Source organism: Chiloscyllium plagiosum, unplaced genomic scaffold, assembly GCF_037043375.1.
Source record: "Chiloscyllium plagiosum isolate Xiang-an unplaced genomic scaffold, Cpla_swu_hap1 HiC_scaffold_30, whole genome shotgun sequence".
NCBI classification, from domain to species: Eukaryota; Metazoa; Chordata; class Chondrichthyes; order Orectolobiformes; family Hemiscylliidae; genus Chiloscyllium; species Chiloscyllium plagiosum.
In genome coordinates, this window is record NW_028270168.1 from 45,884,385 (window position 1) to 45,910,191 (window position 25,807).

General features: G+C 40.5%; 1 protein-coding gene across 1 annotated transcript in view; it reads right to left on the reverse strand.

Annotated features, from left to right (window-relative positions):
* The window catches only part of mtf1 (metal-regulatory transcription factor 1), an 81,349-nt gene that overhangs the window by 51,605 nt on the left and 3,937 nt on the right, over positions 1-25,807 (reverse strand). The window contains exon 3 of the mRNA XM_043717898.2: positions 4,371-4,609. Coding sequence (XP_043573833.2) covers positions 4,371-4,609 — 239 coding nt within the window. The remainder of the gene's footprint in view (positions 1-4,370; positions 4,610-25,807) is intronic.

Consider the following 25,807-nt stretch of genomic DNA (forward strand, 5'->3'; position numbering starts at 1 on the left):
GGAATTAAGGGTTCTAGGGATAAGGCAATAAAATGGAAGTGAGGGTCATTAGATCAGTCATGATTTCATTGAACAGCAGAGCATATTCGATAGGCCGAATCGCCTACTTCTGCTCATACATCTAATGGTCTCTGCAGAGACCCAGGATGCTGACACAAACCAGAGGCTGCAACCATTATTTTGACAACATTTCTAATGGAATGTTTAGTAGTTTGGGTGTTGGGGAGTGGAAAAACACTGTTGTGCAAACTGTGACTTCAATGCATTATTAGTCTGTGACACAGGCCACATTGCGCCTTTCCGAGGGGAAACCTCATTAATCACAAACAATTCTCTCTCACAATAATCTATACCCATAGACGCTGATTTACTGAACCAAATACATGTTGCCTTTGAGATTTCTTGGAGTACAATACCTCAAGAGGTCTAAACTACTGGACAGAAATGGAAAAAAACCACGATAGGCTCTCTCCAATCTAGAATGAAGTAAGCACCTACCAAATTACTATTTATTTTGAGATTTACCTTAGCCTAGCTGATATCATGAACTTTATGTCACAAGGCTCTAACTTCCAGTCCCACACTGACGAGAACACATCGTCCAAGTTGCTCCTCTTGTGCAGCAGAGACAATGTCACCTTTTAGCTAAAAGTCATCCACAGGATAAAAGTTAACGTGAAACATGCCTAGTGCAAATTTTCCTTGTGCACTGGCCCATTAACATAATACAAATAATTTAAAGGCCGCATGTGATAAAGTTGAGATTTATGTATAAATATCTCAGTAGCAGTTTTAGCATCTGAATTTCCAATTTGTGCCATATGTCTGTTGGGTACTTTTGTGAAGTATTTTTTAAAAAGTCAGTTTGCCCTTCCAGAACCATGGTTGAAACCCAGTATGCATCAGACAGGAGGTGACAGCAAAGCCTCTGTTGTATTAATGGAAGATTGTTGACACTATGAGCTTTACAAAAGGGAGTTAAGATAAAAATGCAAAGGTATGAGCTTGGTTTTGGTTTGGCATAACCAAGGAGTGATCTTAGCTTAGAAAACCCAGAAATTGAAGCTCTTGGATCAGAAGCAAATACAGTTTCTCTCCTAAAAAGGAGTATAGGATAGTTCAGGGAAAACACAATTATCTTGCAGTAGAAGTTAGCTTGTGAATCTTCCAAACAAGGAATGCTTGGTTCGAAACCTGCACACATATTTCTAAAAATTACGATGTCTGAGCTTTCTGTTTTACGAGTATACATAAGATAGCTCATAGGACAGAACAACAGGGAAGCATTAGGTCAAACCTCAAATTGATACTGAAGGGCAATTTTTCTGGATTTCAAACATATTAAGGTGATGGTTTTAGGGAATAACCGAGTCTTGTTTTACTATGTATTTTAAGATCTTTCCAGTTATGCTGTATATTTAGATATCTTGTTGTTTTTCTTTAAAGAAAACGTTCAGCCTACATTTCTTTGAACACTCGTCACAGATAAAAATGATCCAATAGGCCAGATTTCATTCAGAGATCAGATCTGTCCAGTCATAACATCAGCTAAGATCAAATCACATGCATCTAATTTTTGATGTTTGCTGTTTGCAATTTACCACCACTGTACATGAATGACTGAATTACTCTGACTGGAATACAACCAGCTTCCACTAAAAGTAAATACATTGAAATTCATTAGTTATGTAACACTTGGACATCTTGACAATGAAATGGAACTCGTGAATATTTTTGTTCAAGCTTGTTTAGAAACATTAAACCCTGTTTGTTGTACAGTGAATTATGCAACATGAGAAAGCAAATCAGTACAATTTATGCATAACGCTCAAAAGTGTTTAGGGAAACAAAGCCACATATTAAGCATGTACTCCATGCATTTGCAATTATAATTTTTCAACTCCCCCTCCCACTCTGCCGAGGACATGGAGGTCCTGGGCCTCCTTCACCGCCGCTCCCTCACCACCAGACGCCTAGAGGAAGAATGCCTCATCTTCCGCCTCGGAACACTTCAACCCCAGGGCATCAATGTGGACTTCAACAGCTTCCTGATTTCCCCTTCCCCCACCTCATCCTAGTTTCAAACTTCCAGCCCGCACTGTCCCCTTGACCTGTCCGGACTTGTCGGACCTGCCTAGCTCCTTTTCCACCTATCCACTCCACCCTCTCTTCCCTAACCTATCACCTTCATCTCCTCCCCCACTCACCTATTGTACTCTATGCTACTTTCTCCCCACCCCCACCCTCCTCTAGCTTATCTCTCCACGCTTCAGGCTCTCTGCCTTTATTCCTGATGAAGGGCTTTTGCCCGAAACGTCGATTTTGCTGCTCGTTGGATGCTGCCTGAATTGCTGTGCTCTTCCAGCACCACTGATCCAGAATCTGGTTTCCAGCATCTGCAGTCATTGTTTTTACCCCAATTATAATTTAAGTACCACAGGAACACCAGTGCACAATCCTGCACAGATCTCTCTCAAAAGACTCAAAATACAGATGCTTAACAGCAACTAATGCTCAAACCCCCTCGAGGACTTGCTCAAAATCAGGAGAAGTCAGAGGTTCTCTCTCATTTGGGTTAACATTTCAGATTTGAGTGAACCTTCCTCAGGCCACTTGACCCAAAACGTTAACTCTGATTTCTCTCTACAGGTGCACACCTGCTGAGCTTTTCCAGCAATTTCTTTCCCCCTCATTCGTTTATGGGATATGGGTGTCACTGACATTTATTGCCCAACTGCCTTCAAGGAAATAATGGCCCATCTTTCAAACCATTGCAGTTCATGTGGTATAGGAATTTCCACAGTATTGTTTGGAACTAATTCCAGGATTTTGACCAAGAATTAATAAAGGAAAGGCAATATTGTGCCAGGTCAGGGTGGTAAATGGCTTGAAGGGAAACTTGCAAGTGGCGTTATTCACTGCCCTTATTTTTCTAGGTGCCAGAGGTTGTAGATTTGAAGGTGCTATTCAGACTGCCTTGCCAAGTTGCTGCAGTGCACCACTACCACTTTGCAAGCCCTCCCGTCAACATTGATGCAATGTTTTAAGGTGTCGGCTGGGGTATCAATCAAGCAAATTTGGTTTGTCCCATGCTTTGCTGGAGCTGAACTGATTCAACTAAAGAGAGTTTTCCATCACACTCTTGATTTTCACCTTGCAGATTATGGACCAGCTGCAGTATATTTTACTCAAGCAAATTAAATTTTGCACCAGAAAATAAAAGTTATGAAGCTGTCTTAATGTTCAATGTTCTTAATTTATTTAGCAAAATGTGATATATTGAAGGAAAAGAAACTATGGATGGCGATCTGAAATAAACAGTTAATATGTGCCTTTATTGGAATTTCAGCATGTCCCAAAACAAGAATTATATCAGAGCTGAGGCACTAATTTGGTTTCTTTCACCACAGGTGCTGCCAAACCTGCTGAGTTTTATAAGCACTTCGTTTTTATTGCTGGAAATACATGATAGGCCTTCCCGGCTACAGATTCTGAAAAGAAATCTAGTTTTAACTTATTAACTTGATCTCATCACTTGTCAAAGAATTTAGAGAAAGTTGAACTCCAAAGCAAGACCAATCACTGTGGTACCTGCAATGAATGCCACATGTGTGGGCTGAGAGAACCTAAAGGCTGAAGGGGAGGAGCGGGAAGGCTTAAAAATGGAGAAGGGAAAGTTAGCAGGCTTCAAGCAATCAAGACGACAAATAGCATCGCTCAAACGTGGACTGGCTAGAATACAAGGGCAATTCTATTAGGTTTTGTTGGCTTTATTAAAAATTCGATCGGGGATGTGGGCATCACTGGACAGAGAAAGTGAGGACTGTAGATGCTGGAGATCAGAGCTGAAAATGTGTTGCTGGACCTGCTGCACTTTTCCAGCAACACATTTTCATCACTGGCCAGAACCAACATTCATTGTCCATCCGTCATTGCCCAGAGGACAGTAAGAAGTCAAGCAGCACATTGTTGTGGGCCTGGAGTTACATGTAGCCCAGATCAGGTAAGGACTGCACATTTCCTTCCCTAAAAGGCACAAGTGAATCAGATGGATCTTTTGACAAACAATGGTATCACATTTACCATTACACTCCTACTTCCAGAATACTGCAGTGTTCAAATTCCACCATCTGCTATGGCAGGATTCGAGCCCAAAACCCCAGAATATTCTCTGTGTTTTTGGATTAAAAGTACAGGGATAAAGTTACCAGGCCATCACCTCCCCAACAATACTGTGTACAGTTTTGGTCTCTATACTTAGAGGAAGATGTACCTAATTGGAAAGTAGTCCAGCCAAAATTCGTTTTGGGAGCATTAACTACCCTGGCCCTAAACTCGCCACAACTTATAAGAATAAAGTGGTAACTTACCGATAGAGTGTGTTAAATGCTTTTTCACAACCTTGCACATCGCACTCAAATGGCTTTTCTTTTGTGTGGACTCTGACGTGGATTTTTAGGCTGTAAGATGTGAGAAAGGCCTTGCCGCAGCCCTGCTGATTACAAACGAATGTATATTCACCACGATGAGTCTTCTGATGTGTCCGCAGGTTTCCTGCTGTGCTGTATGTACGTGGACACCCTTCAAACGTGCACTGATATCGTTTTACCTGATTTTTTTTGTTGCAGGGGGAGAGGGGGAAGCAGAAGCAGAGAGCATGAGAGAGACAGAGAGAGGAAGGAGATTGCAGGAGAGAGAAAAACAGAGGAAAATGGAGTAAAAGAACAGCAGAGGGGAGAGGGTGAGGGAAGGAAGAAAACAAAGAGCGTTAAAATATAAAACTTTCCAGCTGGATTTTCTTCATTTTCTTCTGGTACTTTAACAATGCAACAATCAGCTTTAGATTGAATATGTTCAAATGCAACAATTTGATTTCCAATTTTAGTGTAGCTGAATACTGAGCAAGTAAGTGAAGATTCAATATTGGTTTTAACAGATTTTTTACTCCAATACAAATTCCTGTAAACTTGAGAACTCTGACAGAACCTTCAACTGATCAGTAAATGTAACAAGACATTTAACCATAATCATCCAAAGAAAATCCATGAATATCAAAATATCCCCAAAAGTAAATTACCCTCAACCTGTGTTAGGAGTCACTCACCTAATACTTCCACTCTCATTGACTATACTGGAACCTGGACATTCACCAGCTACTTGCAATCAAATTCTAATCCACATCTGAGTCTGCTCATGCCCTAATTTCTCTTCTCCAATCCAAATCTCTATCCTCTAAGATAACCACCACCACATATCTTTGTTCAATCATGCTTCTCACCTATCTTGCCCTCATTCATTTCATCCTAGCAGACAGTTTATCAGCTGCATCCCTCCCCAACACTTCATTCCAGCATTTAGTCACCATTCCTTTACGTGCCCAGATTCCAAACTGATATTTTCCATACCAACCTTTTCATATTTATTACAACACACCTCTGGAACAGCTGAGACCTGAATCTAGGTCCTCTGACCCAGAAGTAGGGACACCATCACTGTGCCACAGGATCCCTCAAATTTTGATTCTGAAAGTCACTTCCTAAACCCTTCCACCTGCTTTCCCCTTTTAAGGTCTTGCTTAAATTCTACAGCTCACTTGAGCTTTTGATCATGTTGCTAAGTATCTCCATCATTGCATCTATATACATTTTGTTATTCCAGAGGTCTTTTGGGGCATTTTTCTACATTAAAAAGGTGTTAAATAAATGCAAGTTGTCATGCTCTGTGCTTATTCAGAGAATCAAGTTTGGGATAACAATAAACCACAAACTGAGGTTAAATCACATTAGCTGAGGTCACTGAGGTTCCACTTTCTCAACCTCATCCTTGCCTGAGGTATGGTGGCCATCAGGTTAAACCACCACCATTCATGTCTCTCTAACATGAGGGCAGCCTTATAGTCTTCTGGGACTAAGATGTCATTATAAAGACAGTAATCCAAAGGCCTGAACTAACGTTCGAGCAACATGAATTCAAATCCTACTAAAACAGCTCAGAGAATTTACATTCAATCAATAATCTGGAACATAAAGCTGGTCTCGATAATTGTAACTACAGAACTACAATAGCTACTCTCAAAAACCCATCTGTTTAGGGAAGGAAATCTGGCATCCTTACTGACCTCGCCTACGTGCAAAGACCACCTTAACAATGAGATTGATTCAACAACATGCTGCAACAGTGAAGCAAGCTCCACAGTTCAAGAGTAATTAAAAATAGGCAAAAAATACGGGCCTCATTTAAGATGCTCATGTCCCATTAAAGAAGGAAAAAAAAACACAACAGTTGCTATACTATAATTCAGTGAGCAGTTCAATGACAGTAAAACTAGTCCAGATTCTAAACAGAAATCATGGCAAGGTACAGTTTCAATTTAACCATAAGTATCTACAGCTGCCTGAAATCAAAAGCTAGCAGTGACTATGGGAGCCTGATGTGAGGATCAAATAGGGTACCTTAACCTGCACTTGCTGGCATACAATTATCCAGCAAACGGTCCCTTAATAAGTCCAGACAACCGGCTGCCTCCAAGTTCATAGGTCAATTAATGACAACCAGGCTCTCCATTCTGCTGGCCCAGAGGTACATCAAACCTGCATCCTCCACAATCCTACCAAGTAACGAGTAAGACCAAGGGAGGTCAGGAACCACAAGCAGCGAAAAAAAAGGACAAAAAAAAAAGGCCACAAAAAAAACCTTCAATAGGAATTCAACATCAGAGGCAGAGGCAATCAGGTAACTCAGAAGTTAAGGGATAGGACAATAAATGCCCTCACAGTGAACGAAGAAAATTTCTCTGGGTACATCATGAGTCACAGATGCAACCTTTCCTGCTCATGTTCTTCTCATTGGGGCATAGCACCTTCAAAGGCACCATTCTCCAGAGTTGGGCCATCATTAACGGCTTGGTAACATCTTCATGTGGCACAGAGCTAATCTATTGCCAGGAAAATGTTGCCAACACCGCACAAGATAAAACATAGCAATTAGTGCCGTTACAATGTAAACTGGTTACATGTCAATCTGCAGTTCACAGCCAGCCTATCTGCTTTCCTGGACCCCTCAGGAAAACTCCCGAGTGCAGAAATGCATAGGAAACTGCTCCATGCAGCTCCACCCTCTTTTTCCAGTCTTCCATTAAGAGGCTGGGAAAATTCAAACTCCAGTTTCTCTATTTACGTCTAATGAACTGCAACTAATTAAGACCTCAAATTGTGACTAGATCCGGTTCAAGTTCGTGACATCCTTCTCCTCTATTTTCCATAGAAATTAGATCATCCCATACCGAATTCCAATTCTTTAACGGTAGGAATATCATGTTCATTAAGTTAATCGTGACTAGGTCACAAACTATACTGGTACCTTAAAACTTTATGTTGTGCAAACTGGCAGTATGCAAATCAAAGCAAGGAGAGATCATACTCAAATAAACAGCTACTCCATTTCCCTTGATTTGGTCACACCAATCTTTAACAATTGGTTCATCCACCAGTCTGAGCAGCTACTTCTCACACCAAAATATTATTCAAATCTTTAAGATTTCTTTAGTGCCAAATCATTGGTGTATGCAGCTTAGGGCAGAATCAAAGACCAAACTTTCTGCAGTTGAGAATTTTACCACGAAATTCAGCCCAAGCTATATCAAAGAAAATGCATAGAGCAGTGATTCCCATAATTTGGCTTCACTTTTCATTCTACTCTACTTGAAAGCTCCATTCCAGAATTTCAGCACTCATGTTAAAATGCAGTACTATCTTGTCAAAGGGGCTATATGTCTTTTAAGGAGTCACGAAGTGATGACTTAATTGTCTGCACGGAGGGGTTCATGGAACTCCAATATCAAGCAGGATGTACAGTTCAAGACGAAACCATCTTGTATTTCTCAAGAAACACCCACTGAAATTAGTGCATTCAGTATTCATCAGGTTCACGGTTTACAGGATATTGCTGTGTGGAAACTGACCATATAAAGTACCAACGCAACAGCAACTTTACTCAACTGATTCATTAGTCATGGATGAATGGGAGTAACTTAGCCATTAAGAACATAGCAAGATGACAAATTCTGCAGTTTTTTTTTTCTTCTATTAGCTTAAAAACTCCGATTCAAACAAGTGAATGAATTCCGTCAGTCGGCTTTTACAAGCAGAGTTACTATAAAAGGGAAAGTGTACATCCCAATATAAGTTGTAATTTATCGTTAGCATAACCAAACTTTAAGTATCAATGATGGTTGATGGAAATTTATTCTTTTAGCCCAAGGCAACAGGTAAACTCCTTGTCAAGTATAATCATTCACTGAAAGCTCAGCATATCCGTAAACTCTTTGCTGTCAGAATAATAGAGATGCACACCATGAAAACAGTCCCTTGGGTCCAACTCGTCCATGCCGATCAGATATCATAACCTAATCTAGTCCCTTGGCCAGCACTTTGCCCATATCCCTCTAAACCCTTCTTATTTATATATCCTTCCAGATGTCTTTTAAATGTTGTAATTATACCAGCCTTCACCACTTTTTCTTGCAGCTCATCCTATACACGCACAACCTTCTGTGTGAAAATGTTGCCCTTTAGGTTCCTTTTATATCTTTCTCCTCCCACCCCACACCTACGCCCTCTAGTTCTGGACTCCCACACCCCAGGGAAAATACTTTTGTCTACTAACTCTATCCATGCCATTCATGATTTTATATATCTCTATAAAAGGTCACCCTCTCAGCCTCCGATGCTCCAGGGAAAACAGCCCAAGTCTATTCAGTCTCCCCTGCAGCTCAAACCCTTCAACCATGGCAATATCCTTATAAGTCTTTTCTGAACCATTTCAAGCTTCACAACATCGTTCCTTTACTGGTGCTACATTTCATTAATATATACCTGACTTAATCACAACAGCCACTGATCACTGAAATTACACTCATTTTAACACTTGGAAGAAATAACGTGCAACCTGTTAACTGGCTGCTCACCATGAAGGAGATCTCCATTTGTCAGCTACTATGGTTATGAAGGTTGGACAAAAGGAAGGCCAGCCAGGAAAGCACAGCTGTAATCAGGTTTACAGATGACCGAGGTGGGTGGCACGGTGGCACAGTGGTTAGCACTGCTGCCTCACAGCGCCAGAGACCCGGGTTCAATTCCCGCCACAGGCGACTCTGTGTGGAGTTTGCACATTCTCCCAGTGTCTGCGTGGGTTTCCTCCAGGTGTTCCGGTTTCCTCCCACAGTCCAAAAATGTGCAGGTTAGGTGAATTGGCTGTGCTAAATTGCCTGTAGTGTTAGGTGAAGGGGTAAATGTAGGGGAATAGGTCTGGGTGGGTTGCGCTTCGGTGTAGACTTGTTGGGCCGAAGGGCCTGTTTCCACACTAAGTAATCTAATCTGTTCGTAATCTAATCTGTTCGTAATCTAATCTGTTCGTAATCTAATCTGTTCGTAATCTAATCTGTTCGTAATCTAATCTGTTCGTAATCTAATCTGTTCGTAATCTAATCTGTTCGTAATCTAATCTAAAAAAAGAATTGTTCAATGCAAAAAAAAAATCAGGCCTCATTCCTGATGAAGGGTTTTGCCCGAAACTTTGATTTTCCTGCTCCTCGGATGCTGCCTGACCTCCTGTGCTTTTCTAGCACCACTCTGATCTCCAGCATCTACAGTCCTCACTTTCACCCAATGCAAAAAGATACTTGTCGAAAAGTGTCAGTTGAAGTGGACGGTCACCATGAAGAGATTTCAGGTGGGTTGAGATAAAAAAAAGTCATTGAAGGTCTTAATCTAGGAGCAGCAACAGCAGCCAGGGTCAGACAGAAATTTTGAATGGTCACTGAAAATAATGACTGCTCACCTCAGCGATCACAAGGTGTTGCACAGCCAAGACTCTGCAATCGACAGGGGTTAAGCACTATCAAACATTCTTGGATAAGCTGTTAGGAGTCAATGGATTCCATTACTATTCCTGAACAGATCACGACAGTTTGAAATTAAAAAAGAGGTAATATTGCTAATGATCTATCAGACTGTATGAAGCACATCAGAAATCAGTTAACCAGTTTGCAAATAAAGAAATCAGGCAACGTTTATTAATAAATGATTTGAAGTGGGCAAATGTATATAACTCCCACCTTGAAAAATAACAGAAAACATTCAAGTCTCAGGAAAAGTATACAGACTCTGCAGTATTATCTTAAATATACTACAGCCAAATACCAGTTAAAAGAAAAAAAAATCAAGATTGCTCAAATGTTGGTCTGTAACTGAAGTCATTTGGAGTGTTTTTACTGGAGTGTATTCCTGGATCAGACATGGTTGGCTGGATTAACTTTGCTGGATATAGCTGTGCAGATCTTGCATTCTCCTTCAAGAATCCTCATTTGTGGTGATGCATCATCTAGTAGATTTTCAACTCTCAAACTTTGACGCAAGGTGTTAAAGACAAAGAACAAGGGACAAAAGGTAACTACATGAGGCAAGTTACTTCAGACTTTTTTCAAATCCAATGTCTCTCCACCACGAACTGGGTTGAGATCTCGGAAAGCAATGCAGACCTGGGGCTGAGTCTTACCAGAAATGTCATTTTTGACAAGTTTCACACAATGGGTTTCTCTCCACAAGGTCCAGGAGTGTGCGATAAAACTTGCCTCATTCCTTATGCATTTACGTATTGTATTTTCCTACTCGCCAGAATCCCAGGATTCCTGATACTATCTTTGAAGCCCAGCTGTGCACCTGCCCAGTGCTGGCAATCACTTGCTATCCTGCACGGTTCCTATCAATTACACAGAGGAAAACTAGCACCACCTTGCCGACAGTGACTGGGAGGATGGGGGTGGGGTGCATTCAAAGTCACTGCCCATGGTGTGTTCTCTAGCTGGAGTTGCCAGTTTACCACTGACTTTCATGTCAGGAATTGTTGCCACCTCGTTTCTATCTAGCAGGTGAGAGACTGGGAAACTACATAATCCATGAGATGAGATGTCATCATAATGTTAATATATGCGTAAACATGCAATTAGACCTCTTGTTGCTTACTAAGAAACATCTCATCTCATCGTTTAACAGTTGGAAAATCTGACTTACTGCTTCCCACATCAATCTCCTTACTGTCATCTTGCAACACTCAACTTTTTTCCTATTGTCCACACCATTCAGTGCCCAGGATGAATCATCCTTTGTGTTTCCACCAGAATAGCTGCTCCTTGCAAACGCACACTGCTGCTGCTGCTGTAGCCAGTGTCTTTCACTTTGCATGGTGATCCTTCCAAAGTATTCAAAACACACCCATAATCAATTAATATTTCAAATAACATATCTTTGTAAGAGTTTAGAACTGAGCTCTTTACAAATATTAAGCTTGATCCTCAAATGTATTGGTATCCTATAACATCGATTTGACCAGGCTAAATACTCCGGCTAGAGATATTTTTAAATCAACCTGCATAGGTGTTATGACACACTTCTACAGCAGGTGCAACTTGAACCCATTCTTCTGGCCCAGAGCTTAGGGACATTTCCACTCTACTATAATAGCCCAATACACTGGTTTGAAATTACTACACAAGCAGCTCACCACCTGGGAATACAAGGGATAAAACATTTTGGCAAGATACCAAAGGTGACTGACAGTAACAAATCCTTCAACAGCACACAGATCAGAGGTGAGCAGACCAATTATGGAGGCTCAAGATAAGTTCAGCTTGGATTACTTTTCCTTGGATTATTTTAAAAGTGATCCCATTGTATATTTAAACAGACTAGATTAAAAAAAAGCATTTACCACTTGGAGAATTAACTAAGGATCACAAGAGTCATTAACAAATCCAATAAGAAGTTTGTACTCAAAACCAAAGGTTGGTTAAAATGTATAACTTGTTATCACATGCAGTGGTTGAGATGACCAGCACAAAAGCAATATGTTAAGAACTATTCATTCATGGGGTGTGACTTAACCAGCAAAGGCCAATATTTATAGTCCATCTTCACTTCAAAGGAGATGGCAGGGCAGGGAACTGCCTCTTAAATCACTGCAGTCTGTACTAGTACTTCGACAATGTTCTTCAGTGAGGAGTTACAGAATGTCATCACAGCAATAGTAAATGATTGGTAATATTTCCCCATGGATGCTGTGCAATATAGAAGGCAACTGAGGTGGTTGTGTTACTATGACTGCCCTCGTCAGACAGTACAAGCTCTGTTAAGGGCAAAGTACACAAGGAAGAAAGGAATAGAAAGCAGGTTCAAAAGATTAGAAGAAGCACAATGGGAAGAGGCTCATGTCTAGTATGAACAGTCTAGGTGAGTTTCGGCACAGCAAATATTACATAAATCAGAGTACAAACTTCTTCCAAGAGTTTAGATTCCTAAAAATACTTATTTCTGTTTCACGTATTGTATTTACAACACAACTAGATTACACTTATGATCCTTAAAATGTAAGAAAGCACAAAACATAATTAATGCAGATCATGAATCCCACTCACCGTATGTAACTGGTCCATAATGAGCAGCTCAACTGGAATCCACCATTCCAGTGCTGGTTACTAGAAACACCTGACCAAAACCAGAAGCTAGCCAAAAGTCAACCAATAAACACCACCACCACACCTGAAACTAGTCAGAATAAAGTTAGCCATCCAATACAAGTCCGCTACAAACTCATCCGCCAACTCAGTACGCATGCCTTGCTGCCTGATGAGCTATTACTTATGAACCTGACTGCTGTTTCAGCTTTTACAACAGCAGTAATGTGATCCATTTGGAGACATTATGGTACAGGAAGGAGCTGCAGCAAACAGTGAACCCCATCACAGTAGACAGGCAGTTAATAGGCTTGTAATCACTACTTCATGGCCTCTAGAAACAAACACAGACTCAACAAAAATTTAATGCGACTTTACATTGGATATTTTCAACTCCATTTGACTGATCCCTCCTTCTTTAATCACTTTACAAACCAAAACATTATTTTAAAAAGTTTTAAACAATAAAACTCAGTTACAGTACTGATCATTCCATCCAATAAACTTGCAATTCAGGGAACCACTTATCTACCTTACAAACACATGACAGTGGTAATTACACTCGTCTTTCCACAATTGTAATTTGCACGAGTATCAAGAGGATGTAACAACACCAAAGAAAAATGCTGTCAGAGCCTGTTGACTTTAGATACATGAAGTAATTTTCGACTGCAGAGTACTCTAATCTTAAATGCTCATCCATCCAGAGAGGCAAGACAGTAACTTCGAGCCACAGACATCTATTGCAACTCTTGCAAGCATGCAATCTTACAAGAAAAAGCCCAAAATGAAACTGCTGTCAGTGCCAGAATATAAAGCACAAATGTTAATAGTTTCACTGACTATCATGAAAATCACATCTCAAAATTTGGAAGAATTATTTGTTTTAAAAATTTAGTATGTGAGATTATAAAGAACATAACTTCACATGTTGAAATAATTTGGTAGCATACAAATTAGAGAAAATTAGACAGACGCTCATACAAGGAATTCTGCTTCTGCATTTGCAATTATTTCTTTTCCTTCAGGAAAAAAGGAACTGCTCCATTTTTGGAAGCAATGCCAGAATTTCACTTGACTGTAGTTTAACCAATTTGGAGTTTCCTGAACAGATAAGGGTTGATGACAGTAATACTTATAGTGTGTCATACATGGATTTCCAGAAGACATTTTGACACAGTGCCTCAAAACAAACTTGAAGAAAATTGTAGGTCATGGTATTAAAGGGACAGTGGCAAACAGGATGCAAAACTGATAGTAATAGAAGACAGACAAATGGTTAATGAATACTTTTCAGTTGGAGGAAGGCTTGTAGTAGCATTTCCCAAGTGTCAGTTTGTGGTACCTGCCTTTATTAGTAATCTGGATTTTGACGTTCAGGGGCCAATTTCAAAGTTTGCAAACATGACGCTTTGAAGAATTGCAAACTGTGAAGACAAAGTGTGGAACTCCAACAGGACACTGCTAAGTTGGTGGACTGAACAGATATTCCGGATTCCTGAAGGGCTCATGCCCGAAACGTCGATTCTCCTGCTCCTTGGATGCTGCCTGACCTGCTGCGCTTTTCCAGCAACATATTTTCAGTTCTGAACAGATATTCAACAAAGAAGAGACAGGTGATGCGCTTTTCAAAGGGGAAGCAGTTGCAGAGGGATCTATGGGTACGTATACAGCCAGTTCTGCTATAACGCATGTTTCTTCAATGCAAACTGGCTTTATTGGTCTGAATTCATCAATCACATTATTTGTAAAACATGAATTTTCCTTATCTGTGTTGTCTATAATGCAATACCTGCCCCGTTAGTTTAAATGGCACTGCTATTGCACGATTTTCTTATAACACAAGATCGCAGAACAGAACTGTTGCATTATATCAGAACTGACCGTGCTCAGATCATTGAAGGTGGCAGAACAGGTCGGAGGAAAAGAAAAACAAAATCAATAAACCAGAGTGTTTTAGGTTTTATGAATAAGGGCATGGAGTACCCAAACAAGGAGGTGATGTTGAACTTGTACAAGACGTGTGCTGGACCTGAATATCACATTCAGTTATGGGCAGCATATTATAACAAAGATGTGAATGCACTGGAATGAGTGCAGAGGTGATATACTGGAATTGTTTTAAGTTTAAGAAACTTCAGCTGGAAGGTTAAAAAATCACAACACCAGGTTATAGTCCAACAGGTTTAATTGGAAGCACACTAGCTTTCGGAGCGACGATCCTTCATCAGGTGGTTGTGGAGGGCTCGATCGTAACACAGAATTGTGGTGTTGTGTGATTTTTAACTTTGTACACCCCAGTCCCACACCAGCATCTCCAAATCATGTCAGCTATGAGGACAGACTGAAGACGTTATGACCATCATTCCTGGAGAGAAGGTAGCTGAGAGAAGATCTGACTGAGGCTATCAAAATCCTGAGCAGGCTGGACAGAGTACATAGGGAGAAACTGTTTCCACTAGTAAAACGAACAAGAGGGCAGAGATTTAAAGTGAAGCACAAACAAAGGAAGGGTAATGTGAAGAAAAACTTTTTCACGCAGTTATTAGGCTATGGAATGTACTTCCTGGAAATGTGATGGAGGCAGGTTCAGGTGAGGTAATCAAAAAGGGCACTGAATGGGTATTTTGATAGTTGCACAGTGCCAGGATATGGGAAAATGATGTGAGATTGGTACTAAATAAGAGCGAGTGACAATGGGAGTGAACGCTGAAATGAACTGAATGCCAAATTAAGCAGGCTGCACTCTGGATGGTGTTGAATATTTTTGCACCAGCTGGAATTGTCAGCAAGTGAATATTATTCCATTATGCCTTGTAGATGAAGGACAGGGCATTTAATAGTTAGTCAAAGCAGGATGCTGGTGGTTAGGTAATCAGCAATACTCATGCCAAAGGAAAATTATTTTAAATACAATCTTCCCCCTTTGTGCTGAGTATTACAGTAATTAATGGACAATGTTCCTCACTAAGTCACCTTAATAAAATGCTGTTTTGCTCAGGCTCCTTGTTGGCAGAGTGAATCAGATGCTGCTTTGCTATCAATGGTATTAACTCTCACGTATCCTCTTGGGTTCAGGTCTTTTGCACATACCTAAAACAAAACTAAATGCAAATAGGTTATTGCTGTGTAAATGCCATTCGGAAGCAACATCAGCAACCATTTCCACCGCTTTGCTGATGATTTAAAAGGGTTGGGGCTGGAATTGGATCGATTAGTTCTGTTTTTTTTGTAGACAGGACATACCATTTTTCAAGTGTTACAATATGGTCAGGTAGATTTCTGCAAATTTAGTATTTCAGAAGCATGCAAGCCACTGATAATGTCAGCATTTGTTGCCTATTCCAATTGCGCTTTGACTCGCAAGTTACTTAGTTCGAGACAACCACATTCTGCAGGTGTGGAGTCATCCATAGGCCAAAACAGTTAAGGGTGGCCAATTTCTTTTTCTGAAGAGCGTGAGTGGACAGATGCTCATTCGTAACAATAGTTTCCAGTTCACCATTACTGCAGGGTTTGAACCCATCTTGTAGGACTCATAGCCTCGACCTCTGGAGTGTGTGCATGAGACCCCAAGGACTAGTTGCAAAGGTTTGGGGCATGGGGGAAGCAAATGAGGAACAGGGAAGCTGCAGAGGAAGTGAATATACTTTTACAGTCATCAACAAAGAATACTCAGCTAACTGGGAGCAAAGAAAACTTCAAACCACTCAACTTAATCAATTCCAACAAGTGATTGCGATATCTCTATCTTAATAGACTCATACAGTAAAGAAATAGACCCTTTGTCCAACCAGTCCATAATTACAAACTGAACAGTCTCCTCCTGGCCCATATCGCTCCAAACCTTCCTTATTCATTTACTTTTCCAAGTGCCTTTCAAATGTTGTAATTGTGCCCACATCCACTTTCTCTCAAAGTTCATTTCACACACAAAACACCATGTGTAAAACATTTTCCCCTCATGTCATTTTTCAAACTCTCTCATCTTAAAAATGTGTCCCCTAGTCTTGAAATCCCTCCAAATGCAGGGAAAAGACATCTACCATTAACCCTATCTAAACCCCTCATCTCTAAAGGTCACCTCTCAACCTCCTATGATGCAGTGAAGAAAGTTCCAGACCTTGTAATAAATCTTGCATACCTGACAACCTCTTTATAAATCTCTTCTGAACCCTTTCCAACTGAATTATATTTCTCCTATAACTGGGCGACTAGAACACGACTGCAGAGAGATTTTTGGTGTCTCAGATAATCCAGGGATATGTACAGCAGTCAGTACTGTGAGGTTGAAGCCTAAGATCAGTCAAGATCATACTGAATGGCAGAGTCTAATCCTGCTGATATTGCTTGTGTTTTGTACCTACAATGAAGCACATCATCTAACAGCTCTGTATCAGAATTTGAGCTGTATCCCACTTCTCCTCATCTAACACTGCCATATTGTGGTCTCTGAAGATTGCTCCCTGTGAAATCCACAGTATCTGAATGTCAAAGTACAAATTTAAATGCATATCTTAATGTCAACAAAGGCTGTAACTTAGGGAGCTTTGATACAGTCAAAATATAGCAGTTGGAGTGAATGATTTGTCAATTGTTAAATTTTAAACTCAGATTGTGATCATGGACATCCAAAACAAAAAAGTAGCAAGTGCCTGGATAAAGGTCTTTAAGCTTTGTTCATAAACAGCAGAAACTACTTAGATTAGATTAGATTACCTACAGAGTGTGGAAACAGGCCCTTCGGCCCAACAACTCCACACCGACCCTCCGAAGAGTAACCCACCCAGACCCATTTCCCTCTGCCTAATGCACATAACACTGGGCAATTTAGCATGGCCAATTCACCTGACCAGCACATCTTTGGACTGTGGGAGGAAACTGGAGCACCTGGAGGAAACCCTTGTAGACACGGGGAGAATGTGCAAACTCCACACAGACAGCCACCCGAGGCTGGAATCGAATCTGGGACCCTGGTGCTGTGAGGCAGCAGTGCTAACCACTGAGCCACCGTGCCACCTTATTAGTTGTGACATCATCATTGAAGGCATGTTTAGGGAAACAGCTGCACGTATAACTTTTTCTTTTTTTAAAATTGTTAACTTAAACTGGTTACCTCTTTTTTAATAGGGTATTCTGAAACAATTGCTTTGTGTGGTGTAGTTTTAAGTTTAATGAGCATTGACAACTTAAAATTCAGATGAACTATTTGAATTTTGTTTCCAAGAGTCTACATAGCAACACAAATATATAAACTATTTTGTTATTACATGACCGTCTCATCTAATAAATAAAAATCAGTGAGAATCAAAATGTAACCCCAAGAAGAATTTAACAGCCTTTAAGAGAAAACACATTTTAACCCCTACAAATGAATGATATGCAGTGATTTAAACTATGCTACTTTGGGGCTAGTGTTACATGTAGGCCAGACTAAGTAATGATAGCAAATTTCCTTTCCTAAACATGATTAGTCAAAGTGTTTTTAGTAACAATTGATGATGGTGATATTGCAGCATCAAAATCAGTTTCCAATTCCAATTTTTCTTTAGTGAATTGTATTTAAATTCCACCAGCTGCCATGGTGAAATCTAAAAACCAATGGTTAGCTTGGTCCTTTGGTCTTGTTCCTAAGCACAAATAGGTTTACAGTCTATTCCATCAACAATATTGACTCCAATATCATAGTATCTGTAGAATAACTCAAAATAAGGATTAGGTGTACAGGAAAATGACCTGAAATAAATACTTAATGCCATAATAAATGTGATTTTAAATACAGCCAAGAGTATAAAAGCTCTAAGATAAAGTCTCAGATGTTAATTTGAGTCGTAATGCAATCCGTCCAAATTCATAAATTTGAAAAAACTCCACTAGCAATCTTTAGTGGATGCTGCACATCAAATGACCCTTAGTCAAGGTTTGTCACTCAGGTGTCAGTTGTCTTGGTTGTGGATAGGTTTGCCAAGTTGGGATGTTGATTTGCAAACATTTTGCCCCCTGCCTAGTTTTCATCTTCTGTGCTTTGGAGCCTCCTGTGAATTGCTGCTGTACTGTGTCTTCCGGAATTTATTTGGTTCCGTTTCTGCGGCTTCTGGTTGAGACGAACGTAATTTACTAGATTCAATGCAAAGACTGCACAAGGGGATCCAAGATGGCGGCAACCCAGCAAGTCTGAGTCTATAGTGTTCCTCCCAAGACTTGTGCAAAGTGGGCCACCCACACCCCCAAACTCACCAAATCATTTAAAATAGCTGTTTAATTTAATTAGTTGCTTAGTATTAAATTTAAACAATCTAATCTTTTGTAAAAATGACTAAAGGGAAGGGAGCCCGCAGGTCTCAGCAAGCAGGAACCCCTCCCCCACCCTCTCCAGCTGCAGCAGAGGCGTCCACAGCCGCCCTGGGGGACTTACCTACAGTGGCGAGCCTCGTGGAAATCATCTCCAAACTGGATGCGAAGATCGCGCTTTCATTGAAGAATCCCGAAGCCGATGGGACTCACTCTCGGCCGCGCTGCAAAAGCACGACCGAGACATTAAAGAAATCGAGCACTAAGTCAGAGGGGCGGAGTTAAAGGCCGCGACCTCCGAAACTACAGTACAATCGGCCATGGATCAGGTCCGGACTCTCGAACAGCGAGTCCGGACCTTAGAGAATCATATTGATGACCTCGATAAGCGAGGATGCCGAAAAAATATTCGTTTGCTGGGCCTTCCCGAACGGGAAGAGGAAGGCCAGCTTACAGTATTTCTCGAGCAGTGACTGCCTCTGGAAGCTGGATCAGGCCAGGTAAGGGCGGAATGGGCCTACTGGGTTGCAATACGCAGGTTCGGCTCAAACCAGCGCCCACGCCCGGTTCGGTTACGGCTGCAGAGCTATAAGGTGAGGCAGATACTCCTAGAAGCCTCTAGAAATCTTGGAAAAGATTCCCAAGCCATGATCTATAAAGGATCCAAGATCATGTTATTCCAGGACTTCTCCCCAGCTCTGGTCTGAAAGAGGAAGGCATTCGATGAGGTGAAGAAGTGTTTAAGGGACTTAAATATTCAGTACTCCTTACGCTACCCAGCGATGCTATGCTTTAACCATGAAGGATCCGTGTATAACTTCGGATCGCCAGAAAAGGCTAAGGAATTTTTGGACTCTCTTAGATAAATTGTAAGAGACAATGGATGTTGGCTTGCCTTTCCGCCACTCCGGTTTTTATGCCCCCCCTTTTTCTTTTTTCTTACCTTACTGTTTAATATTATCTTGGGGGTGGGGAGAGGGATTTATTTATTTGTTCTCTATTTAATGATTTTCTCTCCCCCTTGGGGTTGTTTTTTTTTATTATTCTATGTATGTATGTGTGTATGTATATATATATATATGTGTATGTATATATATAAGCCAGGGGGGTTTAGTTAATGTTGGTGGGGAGAGGTGGTTACCTTATTCTATTTTACCTCGGTCTCTAGGAGCGGGGTTGTTTTCCCTTGCTATTTTGTATTATTATATTTAATTATTATTTGTTGAGGTTGTAATTTTATAGTTATATATGTTTATACATGGTATTAACATTACCAAATATATCCAGGTGTGGATGGGGGTAAGGTGCTCACTGTTAACTCTAGCTTTGTATTATATCTGAATTCTCCTCATCCTATTGAGGAGCGCCTGGGTCAAGGGTGTGGCATTGGTTGGGAGAGGATACCACCCAACCAAAGGAAGTGATACCCCCCTGGGAACAAGGGGGAAAATCTCCATTTAAATACATTTTATATTTTTTTATTATTTAGAAATAGTTTTTTATTATACTGTTGGGAATGTATTAGTGAGCCTTTATTTTTGTGAATTTTATATGCTCTGTGCTCGGGATGTTTTGGATAGGGTTTCCCCTCCAGAGGGGTCTTGGATTTGCCCGGATGATTATGGTTGATCAGTCGGTTAAGTGGTGCACCTGGAATGTCAAGGGGAGTAATTCGCCAGTCAAAAGGAAGAAAATATTATCAAATCTTAAGAAAGAAAGAGTTGATATAGCTCTCCTACAGGAGACACATCTGTTGGATAAAGAACACTTGAAATTACGACAGGGGGGATTTGATCAGGCCTTTTTTCCTTCTTTTAGCTCAAAAAGGTAGGGGAGTTGTTATTCTTGTTCGGAAGAATTTCCCTTTCAAAATCCTAAATCAGATAAAAGACGAATCTGGACGATATATTCTGATTAAAGCCCTTATAAATGGAGAGGAATATGGGATTTTAAATTTGTACTGCCCCCCGGCACACCCCTTTAAATTTATAATGAAAGCCTTCTCAAAATTGATGGCTCTTGGTGCCCGTCATACAATTATAGGGGGAGACTTTAATTGTATTATGGATCCGGAAATAGATAGGATTCCCAAGAGTACTGCAGGAGTATCTCCCAGATTTAGACAATTGGTGGATCTGAACAAAGAATTAGGATTAGTAGATGTATGGAGATGTCTTCATCCACAGGGCAGAGATTTTTCTTTTTACTCCAATCCACATAAATGCCATACCAGAATCGATATGTTTTTTGACCCCTCGATTTTTTAAAATTCCATATCATCCTGTAAAATAGGCAGTATAGCAATTTCCGACCATGATGCTGTATATATGGAAACCAAGGCGAGGAACAATGGGACATCCCCTCGGCATTGGGGTATGGACCCCTTCCTAATGAAAGACAGTAAATTTGTGAAGTACTTCTCTCAAGAATTTAAAACTTTTTTAGAAATTAACTTAGGTACGGCTAGCAACCCATCAATGATGTAGGAGACCATCAAAGCTTACGCGCAAGGCTTGATCATCTCCTACTCAGCGACCCAGAAAAAATTAAAGGGAGAACAACAGCGTCTGCTCGAAGCTCGCTTAAAAGCAGCTGAAACTGCATACGCTGATAGATCTTCTATTATTAAATTGCAAAGGATTACGGCCCTTAGGACAGCTCTAAACACTACGCTTACCCAAACGGCTAAGAGGGAAATATTATTTGCAAAACAAAGGTTATATGAATTTGGCGACAAACCGGGTAGATACTTAGCATTTCTTGCAAAGAAAAAAAAAAGACCCCTCAAACTATCACGTCTATCAAGGAAAGTACGGGTATTTTGACTCATGATCATAAAAAGATTAATGCAATCTTTTAGAAAATTTTATTCTGATTTATATAAATCGCAGGATTGTGAAGACAGGACTAGGGGGATGCAATCATTTTTTAAAAATTTGACCTTTCCAGGCCTAACTCCGGAACAGGTATCGGTCCTGAATGCTCCCCTAACAGTACAAGAAATACTTGACGCAATCAGGCAACTTCAGAGCGGTCAGGCACCTGGCCCAGATGGTTTTCAAGCTGAATTCTATAAAGAATTTACAGAAATATTGGCTGGTCCACTTATGGACATGTATAACTATGCATATAGTCAAGGCTGTCTACCGCCTTCGCTGAAAGAGGCAAATATCTCTCTTATCCTTAAAAAAGGAAAGGATCCAGAAGATTGTACGTCATACAGACCAATATCCTTGCTAAATGTAGATTTTAAAATCCTTTCTAAAACGTTAGCAATGAGACTAGAAAGGGTATTGCCACATATCATAAAAGGAGGATCAGACGGGGTTTATTAAGGGCCGTAGATCATCCAATAATATTAGAAGGGTTTTGAATATGATTCAAGCCTGCCATCAGGGAAAGATACCAGGAGTAGTAGTTTCATTAGACGCGGAAAAGGCATTTGATAAGGTTGAATGGTCATATTTGTTTTACACATTGGAAAGGTTTGACATTGGAAAGGTTTGACATTGGAAAGGTGTTTACCAAATGGGTCTCAACATTGTATAGTGATCCCAAAGCAGTTGTGGTTATCAATGGATTAGATTCGGATAGCTTCAGTGTAAGTAGGGGCTGCCGTCAGGGATGTCCTCTCTCGCCATTGTTATTTACGCTAATAATTGAACCACTAGCAGAAGCTATACGGGCTGATCCTAATATAACTGTCCCGAGGATTGGTACAGGTAAACATAAAGTTACCCTTTATGCAGATGATGTTCTTCTATTCCTCAGTAACCCTTTGATGTCCATACCTCGCTTAATCCAAGTTATTAATACATTTAGCACATTCTCAGGCTATAAAATTAATTTCTCAAAATTGGAGGCTATGCCAATGGGTGGCCTTGCTATGATACCCCACTTAGTGGACAGATCCCACTTTCCCTTTCGGTGGCCCCTGGAGAGTTTCTTATATTTAGGCATTTTTATTACCCCAGTATTTTGTCAGTTATACAAGGCTAACTTTGTGCATTTACTGGAAAGGATAAGGCAGGACCTCCAGCGGTGGGGAGACCTTCCAATTTCCAGGCTGGGTAGAATAGCACTAATTAAAATGAATGTCTTGCCCCGTCTCCTATACCCTATGAGAATGCTTCTGGTGATGCTGCCGAGGCTGGCACTATGTAAATTATAAGGCTGGTTGGGTTCCTTTATCTGGAATCATAGACAGCCCCTGATTAAGCTGAAGAAGCTACAGCTTCCACAGGCAAGGGGAGGATTAGACTTCCCAGATTTTAGGAAATATCAGTTAAGTTCCTTATTAAGTTACATAGCTGATTGGGTCTTGTTTGATCCACAATCAATCTGGCTGGACATCGAAGCTTCTCAAGTAAAATGCCCACTTATTAACCTTTTATTTTCAGACAAGAGGAAAATCATTACGGATCACTGTAAAAACCCTATAATACTAAATACAATTACAGCTTGGAATATAATGCGGCAAAATGAGGGCAACTCACATAAAACATCCCCCTATGCGCCGATAGTGGGAGCATGGGGATTCCAACCGGAGTTTACAGATACCACTTTTAAACTCTGGAGATCCAGGGGTATCTCATGTCTAGGGGACCTATTTGAAGATGGGGTCCTGATGTCTTTTGAACAGCTGCGTCAGAAATTCAGATTACCTAATGGAGACTTCTATCGATACTTCCAAATTCGAGACTATATACCGAAGAAGACTACGTTATTAGATAGTCTTTATAAATCAGATAGAGAATGTAGAGTACTACGGCCAGTGGGGGTATCCTCCATCAGTACTATTTATCATTTACTACATGATGAAGTATCGGGAGATATGGACAATCTGCTTAAAACATGGGATCAGGAATTGGGACTAGAAATCTCTGTAGAAACGTGGAATGACATTTGGGAAAATGCCAGAAGAATCACCATCTGTAACAGAACCCAGGCTATCCAGCTGAAGATACTTCTTAGGGCCCATATAGCACCGGATCGATTGGCAAAATTTAAGGCACGGGCATCCCCAGTGTCCCAAATGTAAAATAGAGGTGGGCACTCTTGTACATTGCCTATCGGCCTGTCATAAGATCCGTAGATAATGGACTAAAGTAGCAAGTGCCCTGACAGACATTTTAGGAACAGAAATTAAAGTGGACCCCGTATCTCTCCTTTTGGGCTTTTCGAACTTATCCCCCCTGGACATGCACGGGAAGAGACTATTTTCTATTCTCTCTTTCTGTGCAAGGAAAAATATTTTGGTAAACTGGGTGGGTGAGGGCCCCCCTGAACTTTCAAATTGGCACAGATTAATTATGAAATGTATTCCCCTTGACTTCTTTACAAATATGGCGCACCGAAAGACCGAATTATTTTATAAAATATGGCAGCCCTTCTCGAATTATATGAATACAGATATTTCGGCTATCCTAACAAGGGCTTTTATTTAATTGAGATTACGAACCTGGCTGGTCCGAGGCCCCTTGGGAGAGGAATCCCGCACGAATATGGGTTTTGTTACATTTGATGTTAACACATTCCGAGCATGTATCTCACTACCCAATTTCTATGTTATCTGCTGGGTTTTTTTCTCTTTCTCTTATTTGAATAATGTAAGAGACTTAAATATACACTCTGGTTAGTTGTAGGTTAGATTAGTAGTTAGTTGAGTTTTGTTTTTTTTTCCCTCGGTATTTTTCTTTTGTTAAATTTTGGTTATTATATATTTAAGATTTAATTGTATATCAATGTTTGTACTTGAGAGTTTTGTTTATTTTTGTAAACTTGTAAAAATGTTAAATTTCTAATAAAAACATCTATTAAAAAAAGACTGCACAAAACACTATATAGCAAACAACTAACAATCCGCATTCACAACACCAACTAGCCACTAAACACCATGACCAGCTGCGTAGCCTTGCATACAGATGACAGGGACCACAAATTTAACTGGGACATCACAACAATCATAGGACAAGCTAAACAAAGGACAGCCAGAGAATTCCTAAAAACATGGGACTCATCCACGGCCTCCATCAACAAGCACATGGACCTAGACCCAAAGTACCAGTCACTACAATGAAAAACCAAACAAGCAACCAGACGCAGCAGAAACGGAATCAAATAAGTTCCGGAACAGATAGCACGGCAGCGCTTCACAGGAGGCTCCAAAGCACTGAAGATGCCAGCTAGACAGGGGACAAAGCATCTGCAAATCAACTTCCCAACTCTGAACCTATCCACAAGCATGACAACCCTCAGCAAAATTTCACAAAACTAGCCTGTGTTGTGCCAACTGCTTTTTTTTCTAGCAAACGTTTAAAAAATTTCTGAACATTGACAGAAATTCAGTTTAAAAAGTGAATATCCAGTTCAAAACATATTACATACAATATTGAGGTGAGACTAGGATAGCACACTGGCTTCATTAGATAAAGCCACACTTTACTAATATCCTGGAATGTACTAAGCTAAATACTTGCTTGCATTTGTTGCCTTGGTGTAACAAGGATTGGCGCAAGTTCCATTTCAACATAATTAACACTTTTGCAGCATTCCTGACACATGGGGAACAAAGTTTCAAACTGTTGTATATAGTAGAGGCCAGCAGAACAGGCATAATGTAAAACAAAACATATGCAGTGTTCAAGTGGGATCCTACTGGCTCAGCCAAAGACAGAAGGATGAAGAATTTATGCAGGAATTTCCAGAGGACAATAATGTGGCAACCAAATCAGCCTCCAATGGCAGAACTTTGGAAAATGAAAAATGAGGAACAGAAAGGTACACAAGGACAAGAAAATGGATGAGAGACTTAGGTTATAAAAAGGGGAGAGTGGGCAAACATCCCTTCTACCTTAAAAAAATCCCGAGAGAACTGCAGATGCTGTAAATCAAACAAAAACATTGCTGGAAAAGTTTAGCAGGTCTGACAGCACCTGTGAAGAGAAATCAGTGTTAACGGGTCAGATCTGACAACCCTCCCTCAGAACTTATCCAGCAATTTCTGTT